The sequence below is a fragment of the Mastacembelus armatus genome, chromosome 5 (assembly GCF_900324485.2).
Source record: "Mastacembelus armatus chromosome 5, fMasArm1.2, whole genome shotgun sequence".
Taxonomy (NCBI): Eukaryota; Metazoa; Chordata; class Actinopteri; order Synbranchiformes; family Mastacembelidae; genus Mastacembelus; species Mastacembelus armatus.
This window is the reverse complement of record NC_046637.1, coordinates 19,120,083-19,133,047: the sequence shown is the minus strand read 5'-3', so window position 1 is coordinate 19,133,047 and position 12,965 is coordinate 19,120,083. Positions and strand designations below refer to the sequence as shown.

Sequence of the window (12,965 nt, the reverse complement as noted above, 5' to 3'; positions counted from 1 at the left end):
GGAGATTACTTCTTCTACTTCCTTTATGTTGTCGTCACTTTGAACAATGTTCAACTTCATCAGAAACATGATAACAAAACAAAAGCAGCCAATCACCGTTTTTGCAATCCACATATGACTATAATGGAAACTACTGTATATAAAAGCCACCCCATCAAGATGTTTGGAGTAAAATAAAAACAAATAAAAGCTCCCTCCTGCGGAGTCTCGGGTGGTCTAGCCTTAGCTTGCTCCCCTCCCACTCGTTTTAGTGCTACTACTTTTTCATGCAGCAGTTTAGTGACAACTGACTCGACCAACAGCACTACCCGATGGTTATCTTGACGAACCAACTTCTGTTATTCACATTAATGATAGCGAATAGAAATGCACACTGATTAAAATTGTCTTTTGCTGATTTTTCTCAGGATTAAGATTGTTAAGGTTGTTAAGATTATATTACATATGTATACAAGCTCATTTTGTTGTCAGACTGTTATGCTATTTTGTCTAAATATCTGACACATCTGCATTATTGTTCTGGTCTTGTTACACTGCTCCAAGTATATATATATGTATATGTATATATATTTTTAAAAAAAAGACTTATTTTTCTGCTCTACAGTTTGATATTTTTTAACAGGAATGGGACCAAAAATTTACAGAAAAACATGCCTTGTAAAGATTTTTTTTTTTTCGCAGTTTATATTCCTTCTTCTGCTTCTGTTATCAGATACATACTTTCTTCAACTTAAAAGCATAAGAACATTTTAAGCTGTGACAAAGAAATGAGAGTGATTAAAACTGTTATTTTCCTTGTCTTCTAAGCTTCACTGATACCAGGCACAACAAACACGCCGCATTAATGGCTTCCTTAATGGAAACACTGAGACTTCTGTTGTGTCATTTACAACAAAGAGCTTGAACCACATGATACCAACTGATTACGCCTCAGCATGGACACACAATCCAACCATCCCTGGCCAAATAAATAAATAAGTGAACAAATAAAAGCAGGTTGACAGAAGTAAATGAAGGTATTTTCCAGCCAATTGTTCAAGATAAGTCAGGTTCCATATCCTATTACCACACAAATGGCTGTTGAAGACACGTCTCAAGTCAAATCATTCTTCTCCATGCCATGGTGTGGTGACAGGGGGTTCAAATTTATATGTTTTGCCTGCTTGTGGTTCTGCCCTTCGAAACACTTAAAACACTATTAGCCTGTTTCTGCCATTGGCTGATTGGCTTTTTCACAAATAGGCCTGTGTCTAAGTTTATACTCAGTGTTGTTTTTGCTTGTCTTCCTTTCAGAAAGCAGTGTCCTGCAGAGTCCTGTTTTCACTAAGCAGCCTGGCAGCATCGTGTACCCTGTGGAGACCCAGGAGAAGAACAGGGAGGTGGTGTTCAGCTGTGAAGCCCAGGGAAGCCCACCTCCCATCTACCGGTGAGTGTGTGTCTGCAGTGTTTTATCTCATACCCTCTGCTGCTTTCTTTTATACTGCTCACAGTTTTAGACAGCCTATCATTGACAAATGTCTCTATCTAGTCTTAATAATCCTTCTTTGCACGTTGACATCTCTGAGTACCAATAAGAGGGATGTGTTTAAAATTGTCAGTGCCCAGATATCCTGCAACAAAATGCACTCAACTGATGTGTTAAAAAGCACATCTCTTCTTCTCAGCCTTAACCCTGAAAAACAGCTATGCCTTGTGTCTTAACATAGGTGCCATATTGTGCACATATTGGTAAAATCAGTGCAATGTAATGGATACATCTGGTGATGGTCTGTATTTTCCTTATTGTCAACAAATTTAATAAAATATAAAAACCAACGAGTTGATCCTTCTGGTAAGTATTGTATCTGCTGCATGGAGTATCATATCCCACTGTCCATAAAGTATTGTCAACACTGAGCCACCCTGGGTGACATGCTCCTTCATTGCATGCTCTAAATGTTTATTATTCCACAGCTGAAAATAGTCCACAACAACTGCAGTATTTGCCTCTGTTTATAGTAAATAACATTTGCTAATATAGAAAATAACAGCAACCTAACAAGAACTGTTTTTAGACTTACTTGTTGGGTGGAAACAAGTGGGATTGTGGCTGAAAGTCATAATCTCATAAGTAATCCATGTGATTGTTACCAGTTCATCCATGGTTACAGAATTGGCTGTGCAGGTTGACTTTTTGTGATGCAAATTCACTAGAAAGTAAGAAAACTATAGTATAGAAAAACCATTTGGATCATGTTTAGAAAATATGACAGTCACTGACACTAAAATGCAATTATTATTATTAAATGCAATTAAGTACGCTGTTTAAAATATGGTATGAACCATCATGATCAGACTCGAGACATATTCATCACAAAGAGAAACAAACACAGACATGTTATGCCAAAAGCTATGACAAAATACATTGTCAGTTTTGACAGTAGGAATGAAATGTTCCATCATGTCATCTCTGGAGGACTGACATTGTTCTGAAAGCATTTAGTAATTGTAGCTAGAATAGCTAAAAGGCTTGTGAATAAGGTCCATGATCTTCAAGGGTGTTTAACCAGTGTGATTCAGAGCCATATGGTAAAAATCCAGAAGAATTACAAACCACAATGAAGATCTGTAAAATGGAGAGCACATATTCTCTTTTGATCTCAGTTTAACACTCTACTGTGCACCCTCAACCCAGTCTAGCTTCTAAACTTTTCTAATATGACAAAGCCTGAAGCTGCTGCACTGACAGTGAGCTACAGTAGACGATTTTTGTGGCCTCAAATGTATTTGGAGCTTTTACTTCCTAATGTCCTCAAGTTCATTGTAGTGTTATACAAAGCAGAGAAACTGTGCAATTACTATAATATTGAGTTAGGTTAATTCATTGTGAATAAAAGTGATCCATGATTTATCTTCTGATGCTGCAAAGAGAGCCTTAGCTCTGTTGTATCATAACTTAAACAAAGACTTAGTTCATTATTGCAAATCAACTGTAGTCTAGTTCTACTTTCTGCCAGGTTTATCCTGCAACCCTCTGATAGAAATGTGTCCTTCCTATTTGTAACACAGGAATGTATGTTCAGGTCATCACGCAGCTCAAACATCTTTTTTCTGCTGCAGAGTTCAAAGAGCAGCTGTTTTCCGCTCTTTTATTTCCTCCTCGGATGGTTCATTAGTCTATTGAAAGGGTGTTGTGTTTTGTTGCAGTATCTCTGGCACGTAAAAAGTTCAGATCAATTATGTTTGCTCACTGAAATTGCTGGGGTGAGATTTGGAAGGATTGGTACATTTAATAGTTGGGGTTGAGCCAGCTTAGAGGATGACCTAATCAGCTGGTTTCTGTCAAGGTCGCTGCAGGGTCCTGTCAGAGCAGCTGCCGCCTCCTAAAGACGTGTTCCAATGGGAAGACAACAGCTAAATCATGTTCAAAGTTTGTTAATTGCACTTCACACAGCAGTAAACTGTGACTGTTTGCACTGCAGTGTTTACATGAAATGCCTGGAGTGAAGATACAGTATGTGCTCTGTACTGTCTGCGTGAAACCTAAATGATGGAAATCAAGGATTTTATTTGGATGTTAAATTGGAGAAAATAGGTTTTTGCTATAAAAAAAATCAATTCAGGCACTCAAATGGTTGGCTAAAATTCCTTTAATAGAAATGGTATAGTAAAAAAAAAATACACCTATGTGCATCAGTACCATTGACTTCTTTAGAGTGACTACATTTACATTGTTACGAGTTACCTTTTGGAATCAGAAGTATGTATAGTAACTCTAATTATAATCATATATGCTAATCAATGTTAGCTCCACCTTTACTAGCTGCAACATTAAATTGACACAATAATGCATCAATAAATATGTTCCAATAATATATATATCTATCTATATATATATAGATATATATATACATATATACAGTAATGTGAGATGTGTCTGAATATTACTTTTGCTTCTTCAAGTATATTTGGCGGCTAATACTTAACTTAATACTTACTGTATTACAGTAAATGTTGAATACAGTCTTGTACTAGAGTAATAAATTCACTGTGGTATTTATTCTTTTACTTAAGTAAAGGATCTCAGTACTTCTTTCACAACAAACATAAATACCCAAAACATATCATATCACAATCACAGAACATCACATAAAGCATATTTACAAGTGTTCTGTGTTTTGTCCCATCATAATTACTTTTTTGTACTTTTGTTTTTTTGTTTTTTTTTTTTTTTTTGATAGTGCACTTTGCATACAGTAAATATCAAAATAAAACAGAAATTAATATATTAACAATACCTATTGCAAGGTGCAGTAATATCAAGTAGTGTTTTTAAAACATTAAAGCGCCAGGCTTCGAAACAGGAACAGACCGCCCACATTCACAGCCTCATAAGCCAGATGGTGTGGTAGTATGCCACTGTGTACACGGCCTGTTGTTAGATGATTGCATAAAGCATGTGCCTAACAAATGGAACTGCTGTTGTGGCCTGTTTGCCAGCATAATTCATTGCAAATATATTTATTAAATAATCAACTTTACTCGTGTTTGATGTAATCTTTTGCCATCCATACTGCTCACGGAGGGGGATATGTGCTGAAATGATCTGAGGATTCAAAGTTGCCTTCATGCTGCTTTCTATTGTTGTTCCGGCATTGGTCTCAATTTATCTTGTGTTAAAATGTGCCTGAGTTTCACAGACATTAGAATATCTGTCACTTAGTGGCTTTAAAGTTGTTATCTAATTGGTTTAAAGTACAAGAGCTGTCATAGGGCATTGAAAATCACAAAAGAATGCTGGCAGCTTTGGGTGGGCAATTATCTTTACCACACACACATGCACAATATGGGAAATTTAAGGGTTTTCAGTATCCTCATCCAACTAGGTTACTTCTTTATCCTTTTCAGCATGGGACATGATTACTCACTCAGATACATCAAAACATTTTGCAGGCTCAATTAGCTATCCAGTGTGATGTTGAGAAAGACGCAGATAAAGCAATGAATCAATGACTGTCAGAAAAAACCTTTTGGTTTTCAAGCCCTCTTCTGATTAAACCATCTCAGTACGGAGGCAATGCAGTCACTCCGATCCAATTACGACTATGAAAAGGCTACTTTCATATTTGATGGAATCGTTTTTCAGAAACCGAGGAAGCAACTATCTAAGTCTGATAATAAATTGCAGAGTGCCATTTTCAGCTCTTGCCCTCTGCTTCTTCATCCAAGTCAAAGGTGTTACATGTCTTTGAAATATTTATGTTGATTTTTGTTTGTTTCACTTCAGCTGCAAGCAAATCGCTGCTGTAGCCCTGTGAGACTGTGAGACACCCCCCCCCCCAGGCTTATCTCTGTTGTGTGTTGTAATAAGGCTCTGGAGAATGTGCAGAATGTGCAGTTACTTACAGCTGAACTAAAGAAGGGCCATGAAAGACCACTGTGCTACACATTTTGGCTGATAAAACAGAGAAAAATGTAGAGGCCTTTTCTGAGTGTTATAGTCCTGGCCCACAAATATTCAGCTGTTTGTCAGCGATGGGAAAGCAACATTTTCTGACACCTTTTTTTGTGTAATCAGCTCCTGTTATGTATTATATGATGATCATGTGGCCACACACTGAGCATAGTGGATTTTGTGCATCAAAGTAAGAAAGCGCGTCTGTTCTCTATTCTGTTCTGTTTTCTCAAAAAGCTTCTTTTGATGCTGCAATGGCACCAAATTGGCACAGCGAGGAGAGTTAAGATAGCAATGCACAGAACAGCTTTGCAAAAACTTCTCTCTACTGTTGAAAAGGACTTCATGAAAGTTCCTTTTCTCACATCAAAGCTATATTTTTTTTTTTCCAAGTGAAACAATATAGTGTTTTCCCAGCTAAACCCAAAATCATTCAGAGAAATTTTTTTTTAATTATTGCAGGAGGAAATTTTGAACTTCTGCTTAAAGAAATAATCAGCCGCTAAATCACCTTAGGCCCTAATCAAATTTGTCTATTTTCCAGCTTGTTTATCTGTGCAGAACCTTTTATTGCTTTGATGGTTATACATCATTGATTACAAATAACTGAGCTCTTTCATGCCCTGGCTGACGGTAAGTTAAGGCTTAAAAGTATTTGTCTGAAATGCCTGTTTCCTCCCACCTGTGTTTCCTAATAAGGCGCATTTGTGTTGAGAGATTGTAGTGTCTGTTTGCATTTTAAGTGAGTTATACCCTTCGTTGATCACCCCTAACACCAATAATAATCATGTGGATGTGTCTAGAATGCTCAAGTGTGAAGACAAAGTTGCAGGCTTTTGTTTTAATTATTGTACCATAATGATTAAGCTGAACTTTTATGCAGTTTGACTTGGGTCTGTAAAGATGGATAGCCTGCAATGTTATCTGTTCTCAGGGAGCCAAGTCCTTGGCACCACAGTGGTTCACTGTTGCTTAGATTAACACTAAGCTGGAGGGCATGATTTCTGGACCCTCTCCGCCTTTTATTTCTTTCCTGTTGAAGAACAATCAAATGTACAAGTCACATTCTTCTTCTTGTACTGTGGAGTGCTTTCATTGCCCCAGTCTTTACTGCACATTGTTAATTTACATGTTAATTTTTCTTCATTTATTTATTTATTTATTTATTTATTTTTTTTTTAGGTGGAAACTGAATGGCACAGAAATCAATCTCAGATCTGGAGCTCACTACAGCCTTTCTGGAGGCAATCTCCGAATCAGCCATCTGAACAAAGACCAAGATGCTGGAACGTATCAGTGCCTCGCCTCTAACTCTTTTGGGACCATTGTCAGCCGAGAGGCCAGTTTAACCTTTGCATGTGAGTATTTTTTTTTTTTTTTTCAGTCTGTCTCTCTGGGCAAACTTTTGTTGTTTCTGAGCTTCCACTGAAAAAGAGATGCAGCATAAAACGACACATGAATCACACTTTAGGATAACGTCATAAGTTCTGCTTGATAATATAACATGATCAATGTGAAAACATCTCTCTGAGGCGCTATTAGCTGTCCTGTATTTCAAATATAAACCTACACAAAACTCCAAGTGAAATAAGACACAAAGCAAAGCTTCTCTATAGTAAATAATACAACTGCTATGAGTGACGCTCTTTACTATTAAGAGAACCAGTGGTAGAAGGATATAATGAGACTCTATCAAATGATATTAAAACAAAGTGACGGCTCGAAAAGCAATGCAGTATTAATCCTACATATTAGGAATATTGATCCTTTTAAATTGTTTGTAGGAGGTCAACATAAGGTGGTACTACATTACTTTCCACCACTGCAAAGAAGAAAGGAATGCTAAACCAAAAATGGTCAAATATGCATAGTTAGCACTAAATGTTATGAGGATAATTTTTTTTTTTTTTTCATTGAATCTTGTGATTTCTGTCATGACCATACATTGTTTGACAGAACTTGAGGAGTCTGACAGACTCTGGATTACATATTCCTGAAGTAAGAGGAGGTCAATAAGTGCCTACAGTTATCGAACAAGCATAAATGATGACGTCAATAGCAAGTGAGTGATCGCCTGCTCAGATTAGATTCTGAGGTTTAGAGTTTGGGGACAACACTACCAATATGTCTCCTTTCATTTGTTTGACTCCCTGGACCAGTGGGAAGTCAAGCCACAATCTGATTCTGCTGGAGGATTTCCGCTATGATGAGAAGACAGTTTCATCAATTATTGGCTCTGACCTTACCAGCTTTCAGTTGTTGTCATGGAGTCAGGGTATGCATGTATGACTGAGTGTCATCTATCTTCTTTATTACTTGTGGTATAGCTTAATTAACTCCACAGCATGATTGAATGGTGAAGGTTCAAGCGAATAATTTAAAGGCCAAGTGGTGTTACTGAAGAGTGTCATGTAATTCTTTATAGAAATTTAAGCGAACTGAAGCAGAGGATTTCCTTCCTCTTGCAGGGAAGCAGGCAGTAGATATTCTGCTCTGGTCACACAGTCAAATGTAAGCCATGCACACTTTAGGTGTAAGTGGCCCAGTATCCAGTAAAGTTCATGAGACATAATTTTCACTGATTTTGACACAAGACAGAATTCTCACACTTCTAATAAGCCCAGTGGTAGTTGGTAAATGTCAGCACCAAAAATGTGAGTAATCTTTGGAACTAATGTGCTGTCCTGCTATACCTGAAAGGTCAAAAATCAAGTGTTTTAAAGCTGGTGTGAGCTTTGATTTGAATTTCACATTGTGAGCCTTATTAGTACATGTAATTGTTGTATTTCCTGTCAGGTCTAGTGGGACATAATGATGGGAAAGAGCATTTAAGAATGTATATAATTGAGGGATAGAAAGTGCTTGGAGAAATTAGATTTGACTGAAACAGGTATTTTAACCAACATTTTGTCTCATTGGGGTGCAGCCTCCCGGGGCTATCGCTAGGGGTCAAAATGATTGCCAGAATTACTCCACGCCCCACTGGGCCCAAACAACCCAGGGGGATAACTAAAAACTACTGCTTGAACTGAGCTAAAAACACCAGGTGGGGAAAACAAGCACACACATACTAGAGAGCCAGACATTAATAAAAGCAACCCATATCAGCGGGCCCTGTGCCTGTGCCCCAAAAGCAAGTGGCACGCAGCGCACTTAGTGCAATAGCTGAATAAAGAAAAGATCCTGTCCAAACCTCCACTTATATATGGAATTTACAGATGGTCCAGACGGGCAGAGGGGGAGGCCACATCAGGTGGACAATTTTCTCTTCAGTGCACTAGCGTGAGGACTGGGATAGGACCTATAATGACAGCACAGAGGCTGCACCCCAATAAAACAGAACTGTATACACAGTTCATATATGATCTGTATAGATTTACATCTTCAGGAATATCCAGTGAGCTTGGGACTGAGAGTCATACTCTTTTTTAATTTGCAGACAAATTAATATATTGACAATAAGAAAGCTACATATAACCAGACCAATCCCTAATCAACAGGGTAACTGTTTACTTGTAAGGTTGACTGTTCGGCAGTTTTATCCTGGCTATAATGATAGTTTCAGTGACAAAGGACTAAAAAACTTAAAAAAACACAACAATGACTTTGTGCATGAATGGGAAATCATTCCTTAATAATAGAACCAGGTACTGTGAGCTCTTTTGTTAATCTGGTACATCTTTTTCCTACCTGACCAGCTACCTGACCAAAGGGCAAATGGTTCATCTGAAGCAGAACAGACAGCCATGATCTGTAGTTGTCTGTGTTTGTGTTTTTGTTCAAACTAGCTGAGGGATTTTCTGTGTGCTTCAATACTGCACATCTAACCCCTAAGTCTACCCAGGACAAACCAAATAAAATATACAGACGGGGAGCTATAGTGAGCTATCGTATACAGATTCAGTTTTTTGGTATATTACAGCTGATGTGATGCTTTTAGGTATCCAGATAAGGAGCCTTAATCTTAGGCTGCCAGACATGCAGGTTTAAGTTGTGCAATCATAACTCTGCACGCACACGCAGAAACACAAAAAGTGATTTTAAAAGGCTTTTTGTGTCACAGCACGGCGATTAAGGAGACTATTGCTCCTACCAGTGGTGGCTCTTCTAGCTATTTTTTTTCTGCATGCTCCAGTATGATTCAAGTCAAGTATCTTAAAGATGAACCCCCATGACTCTAATGTTTAGAACTACATAACCAGCCAGCAGTATTAGAAATCAAACACAGATGCGCAGAGTTCTGTTTCTAGAGTTGGCATGAGACCAGGTCTCTTTTTAAGGGTTAGGTCATATGAGGGCAGGATTGTGGTAAATTGCTGCTGTAGTAATATTTTTCAAATAGATTCATTTACTTAAGAAAATGCAATTGAACTGAATACATAGGTATTTTCAAAATGACATGACAGCTTCAACACCCGGTAATGAAACATTATGAGAGACATTTAGATGCAGCGACAGATGAAAAGTTTTCTATGAGCTGACATCAGAGATTAAATGGCACATTGCTCATTTGCAGCACAAATCAAGGCTGATTGTCATTTAGATTAGATCGATTTTTATTTTTGTTTGTAAAAAAGAAGCACAGCTCTGTCATGTTAGCCATACTTAAAGGCACAGTAAGCAATATTTGGATACGAACAATGGATCAGATAAATACTGTATGTGTGGTGTCAGGTGTTGCTCGTGGTGACAGAACTAAGTGAAGTGATATGAATTCTGCAGTTCTTGTCATCGGATTTCTCTTTTTAACTCAATGGTTTCAGATTCAGCAGCATGTTGGCTGAGTGGTTAGCACTGTTGCCTCACAGCAAGAAGGTCATGGGTTCGCAACCGGCCTTTCTGTGTGGAGTTTGCATGTTCTCCCTGTGCTTGTGTGGGTTTACTCTGATTTCCTCCCACAGTCCAAAAACATGCATGTTAGGTTGATTGGTGACTCTAAATTGCCCAAAGGAAACAGCAAAATTTGTGACTATTTGGTGAGCACAATGAGACTGTAGCATCTAAAGAACTAGATACATTTCTCTGGTACAAAGGTGGAGACCAAGACTGAGCTAGAAGACAAGTGAATGTTTATTGTGTGTTCTTCAGGTGGCCCAAAACACAACTAGGTCTACTCATTATTTTTGCAGTGCTTCCAGTCACATTTCATTACAGAAGGAGTTTGCTTAGTACACACTGTGACACTACACTGCTGATGATGCTTAATGTTTAAGCATAAGCAGCAATATGGATAGAAATTCACAGTTAAAAAGCATGGTAGGTTTCACTTAGTGGTGTCAGAAACACCACTGTGTTTATCAGTAACCCTGTGTTTTGTGGAAGTGCTCTTTAGCAACTGAATGCCTAAATTCAAAATCAGTTGCATTGAAAAACACTTCCAAACCTCTGCCCGTTGTGTCTGTGTGAGTACAATAACTGTCCTGTTTTCCAGTGCTGATGCCAATGTGCACATTTTGTACACTTTTGCTCGGTCAATTAGGACAATGTGCCTCAGCTACTTCTCTTGTCAGTTGATAGCAAGTCTCTTTCTGTGATCTTGTACTGTAGCTGTCACAGTGGACAAATATCTGAACCGATACAGAAATAATGTGATAGAATATAAGGAGTTTTTTTTTTTTTTTTTTAGTTCTGTGGTATATTTTTCAGATAAAATCTGTCAAGTGCAAGAAGTGAAGTATTTGAACATTACTTACTGCTTGCTTGTCATAGTTCATTGTTCTGACTCTTTATGAAGGTCAACTGGTAATTCATTTTGAACTTCCACTGAAAAAGAGATGCAAAATTGAAAATGAAAACCTGATGAGTTTTTAGGTTGTTGTTCAGTCTGAACATGCTCTGCCTTCTGATTTAGTCATTTAGCGCTGAGTGTAAGGGATTTCTACCTTTTCTTTAATTAAACAGGTATCAGTTGTCTTAATCTTGCTCCTGGTGAGTAATCTTCCTTAAGCACTTTATTGGTATTGCTGTATTGTCACATCACGACAGTGGTGTTTCATGTCAGACCTGGGTCTTAACTTCAAACATATATTTTAACAAACTTTTAATAAAAAGTTCTATTTTGTTTTTTGTTTTTTGGGGGTTTTTTTTCTACAACTCTTGACTTAAATAGCAAAACCCATAGGGTAAATGTATAATGTGATTTGCTTCTTAAACTTGCATGTACCGTATTTTCCGGACTATAAGTCGCATTGAATAAAACATATATAAACTGCTTCGGTGTAATAGTTGCATTTCTAATTATACTACTTATAGTGTAAATTAGCCTACGAAGAATGTAGGCTAGGCATAACAACAAGCAGAAGTGCATTACCAAATTCCTTCATCTGTGTCAGGTAACATTAAACAAGTGCACGAATGCATTCTAACACTAGTGACAACTCCACAAAATCACTGTAAATATACACATACAAGTTGCTTTGTTATATAAGTTGCACTACACGCCAGAACAATGAAACTTCATTCTTCTGCACAGTGATGTTCTTCTGTTAACATTTCTTAGCCGACATTGCTCTTTGACACCTTCAAGGTCATTCTTGGATTTTGGCAGGAGTCCAAGTGCTTCAGCATTCTTCTCCATGTCGCTAACTTTTGATGGATTATGGTACTCCTCACAAGGGTTGTGGCTGTCTACCTCCTGAGGCAAGGATAACTGATGGGCAATGGGTGCTCCCACTCAATACTCGCTACCCTTGATTAGTATGTCTATTGATTCTATATCAGTGATTATGTAAAAGATGTGCACCCATAATTCAAACTGATGAACAGGTTGTATATTCAATATTGAAAGAGTGCCAGGGTTGTGTATTGGGTGACACAGAGGAGTGCTCTCTTTTGAAAGCAGTGACGTTTCCAAGTTTCCATGACATCAGAACATGACCAGAGATGTCAAGGAAGACCAGCTCTAAAGAAGACAATTCTCGAAAGCAGAGTTTGCCTCAAAACATATCCTGTAGGTGGGAGTTTATATTCTGTTACTTATACAGTGTCTCATCAGTGTCAGACAAGCTCATATTTTGTTAACCATATAGGGGTGAAAATTCCAGATGTCACTAGAGTAGGTTTTAAAGCCTTGAGGGGAAACATGAATACCTAATTTAAATGCAAATAAATCCTCAAGACTCCTCTCAGCTGTTGTGATAATGTGGACTGAGGATATTGACTTAGTTAATGAGGTGTAAATAGCTATTGGGTGTTCTCTGGCTTTTACTTTTTATCTGCAGTACAGAATCAAAATATCACTCTTAAGGGCCTATTATAAGGTGGTATACTTTACTATTTACCACTTTCTGAGACAGATAACCATCCACTTCAGAAATAAATGAGAACTGTGCTTTGGTGAAAATACCAATGACTTTATAAAGTCTGAGTAACATATTAACATAAACAGAACTCCTTCAGAGTCAATTGTATGATACAGATAATTATTTATACCTCTTACACTGAACATATTTAACCTTTAATTTAATAAGTTTTATTGTACTTGCCTATAAGAAGTGACTGAAAGTCCCCCAGCTGTTTAAACCAGACCATA

The 12,965-nt window shown here is 37.7% G+C and overlaps 1 protein-coding gene across 2 annotated transcripts in view; it reads left to right on the top strand.

The window, feature by feature from the left end:
• cntn4 (contactin 4) overlaps positions 1-12,965 on the top strand; it is a 135,833-nt gene that overhangs the window by 47,448 nt on the left and 75,420 nt on the right. For both annotated transcript variants that reach the window (XM_026307360.2, XM_026307359.2), the window contains exons 3-4: positions 1,294-1,426; positions 6,617-6,792. In XM_026307360.2, coding sequence (XP_026163145.1) covers positions 1,294-1,426; positions 6,617-6,792 — 309 coding nt within the window. The remainder of the gene's footprint in view (positions 1-1,293; positions 1,427-6,616; positions 6,793-12,965) is intronic.